We start from the raw sequence: 2,500 nt of genomic DNA on the forward strand, positions 1-2,500 counted from the left end.
GCAGCACTCACCTGTGTCCTGTCTGACTGGACCCTATAGACTATAGGGGGAGCAGCACTGTCCTGTCTGACTGGACCCTATAGACTATAGGGGGAGCAGCACTGACCTGTGTCCTGTCTGACTGGACCCTATAGACTATAGGGGGAGCAGCACTGCCCTGTGTCCTGTCTGACTGGACCCTATAGACTATAGGGGGAGCAGCACTGACATGTGTCCTGTCTGACTGGACCCTATAGACTATAGGGGGAGCAGCACTCACCTGTGTCCTGTCTGACTGGACCCTATAGACTATAGGGGGAGCAGCACTGACCTGTCTGACTGGACCCTATAGACTATAGGGGGAGCAGCACTGACCTGTGTCCTGTCTGACTGGACCCTATAGACTATAGGGGGAGCAGCACTGTCCTGTCTGACTGGACCCTATAGACTATAGGGGGAGCAGCACTGCCCTGTGTCCTGTCTGACTGGACCCTATAGACTATAGGGGGAGCAGCACTGCCCTGTGTCCTGTCTGACTGGACCCTATAGACTATAGGGGGAGCAGCACTGACCTGTGTCGGGCACGTCTGTAGGCCTCATGATGCGGCGGATCTGTTCCATGGACTGGAGGTCAGGGGAGAGACCTGAGGACACAGAGAGGACAGGGTCAAAGGTCAAGGGTCAAGGGTCAAAGGTTAAGACTTTCCCAAAACCACCTACTGCCACTGCAGGTCATTCAGGTGAGAGACGCATTGTATGTGCACCATAATTTCCTGACAATAAGCCGCGGCTTCTACATTGATTTTGCTAAATGTCTTCACCTATGAGGTTAATACACGGGGGCAGTTAATATGGTATTGATATGGTTGTTAATATGGTATTAATATGGTTTTGTTTCTTTTAACTTGCATGAAACACTGTCCTGTGGCTTATACACAGTGTGGCTAATGTGCGGGAAACTTTACAAGCTATTGAAGCTTTACAAAGTATTAAGTCAGGGGTATGATGACTTTTCCAACCCTGTTATTCTAGTTTTTAATTTTTTATTAATTTTCAGAACTGTTGACTTTTTTTTCATTATTTTGATGTTGTACAGCTAAATTTGTAAATAAAACTGGAAAAGATTTTTTTTTAAATGGGTTTTGATTTCAGGCTGTAAGACAAAAAAAGTAACTATTTCAAAAGGGTATGATGACTTTCTATAGGCACTGTATATGCCCAATACAGTATATACACACACATATCTAAAATCCTGTATTCACTTTGTTATTATAGGTCAGTGTTGAGTATTGAAAAGAAATTATTTCAGATTGTAAGCGACAACATCAAATGTCAAATGTTGGGGCGGTGGTAGTGGTAGTGGATAAGGAGCTGGGCTAGCATGCGTTGTCAGTTCAATTCCCGGCTGTGACGCCCCAATTGTCTCAACTATAATCTCTTGTAATATAGTTAACATACTGTATGTCACAAGTCACTTTGGACAAAGTGTAATGTAATGTGTAATGTCAAAAAGGTGAGGATGGTTACAAAAGTGTAAACAAAAATAAAATACATCAGCTTAAATATATTTGAATATGAGAGGCATAATTATCAGGTAGATGGTTTTGTTAAGACCGATCAACCTCAACACTGGGGTTAATCACTTACACCCAACTCCAAGTTTTGGTTTTGTAAATGTAGTCCAACTATAAGTGCCAAGCCTCAGCCAGCCAATCCTATAAAATGCAGATGAGCAAAGCTACAGTATTTGCCAAAACGACATGTAGCGGTAGCACCCAAGCTAATAGTGTTGTTGTGATGATACAGCAGTAAATTACCACAAAGATAATAAAAGTCAATTTACAATGTTTTGGCCCAAAGCAAAGTGATTTGTGTGTCTATGTGTGCCCTGTTGATATAAGAGCAATGTGGAAAAACTCTGCCTACACACACACACACAGACACACACGGACACACAGACACACACACACACACACACACACACACACACACACACACACACACACACACACACACACACACACACACACACACGCACACACGCACACACACAGATTCAGAAAGACACAGACAGACAGACAGACAGACAGACACACATACACACACACACACACACACACACACACACACACACACACACACTGGAGTAGATACAGATGTTTAAGTGCAATGTTTTGCCCTGAGGCAGAGAGGGTTGGCTGGGTGCTGCATGACGTGTGTGTCGCAACACCACACACAGGATGTGAGGGAGCTGAGGGAGTGGTGTGGTGTGGAGTGGAGCGGGTTCAACCTGCAGGGAGGGATTTTCTGACACACACGCACACACGCGCACACACACACACACACACACACACACACACACACACACACACACACACACATTCGTACCCATAGTACTCATAATCATACTCACTCACACTCACATGCACAGACAGGCAGACAGGGCTCACACTCTAACACACACACACACACACACACACACACACACACTGACTCTAATCTGTATAAAATAGCTGTACAG

General features: G+C 44.8%; 1 protein-coding gene across 1 annotated transcript in view; it reads right to left on the reverse strand.

Annotated features, from left to right (window-relative positions):
* The window catches only part of LOC134059396 (serine/threonine-protein phosphatase PP1-beta catalytic subunit), a 39,630-nt gene that overhangs the window by 5,024 nt on the left and 32,106 nt on the right, over window positions 1-2,500 (reverse strand). The window contains exon 5 of the mRNA XM_062515766.1: window positions 552-623. Coding sequence (XP_062371750.1) covers window positions 552-623 — 72 coding nt within the window. The remainder of the gene's footprint in view (window positions 1-551; window positions 624-2,500) is intronic.

The sequence above is a fragment of the Sardina pilchardus genome, chromosome 16 (genome assembly GCF_963854185.1).
Source record: "Sardina pilchardus chromosome 16, fSarPil1.1, whole genome shotgun sequence".
NCBI lineage: Eukaryota > Metazoa > Chordata > Actinopteri > Clupeiformes > Clupeidae > Sardina > Sardina pilchardus.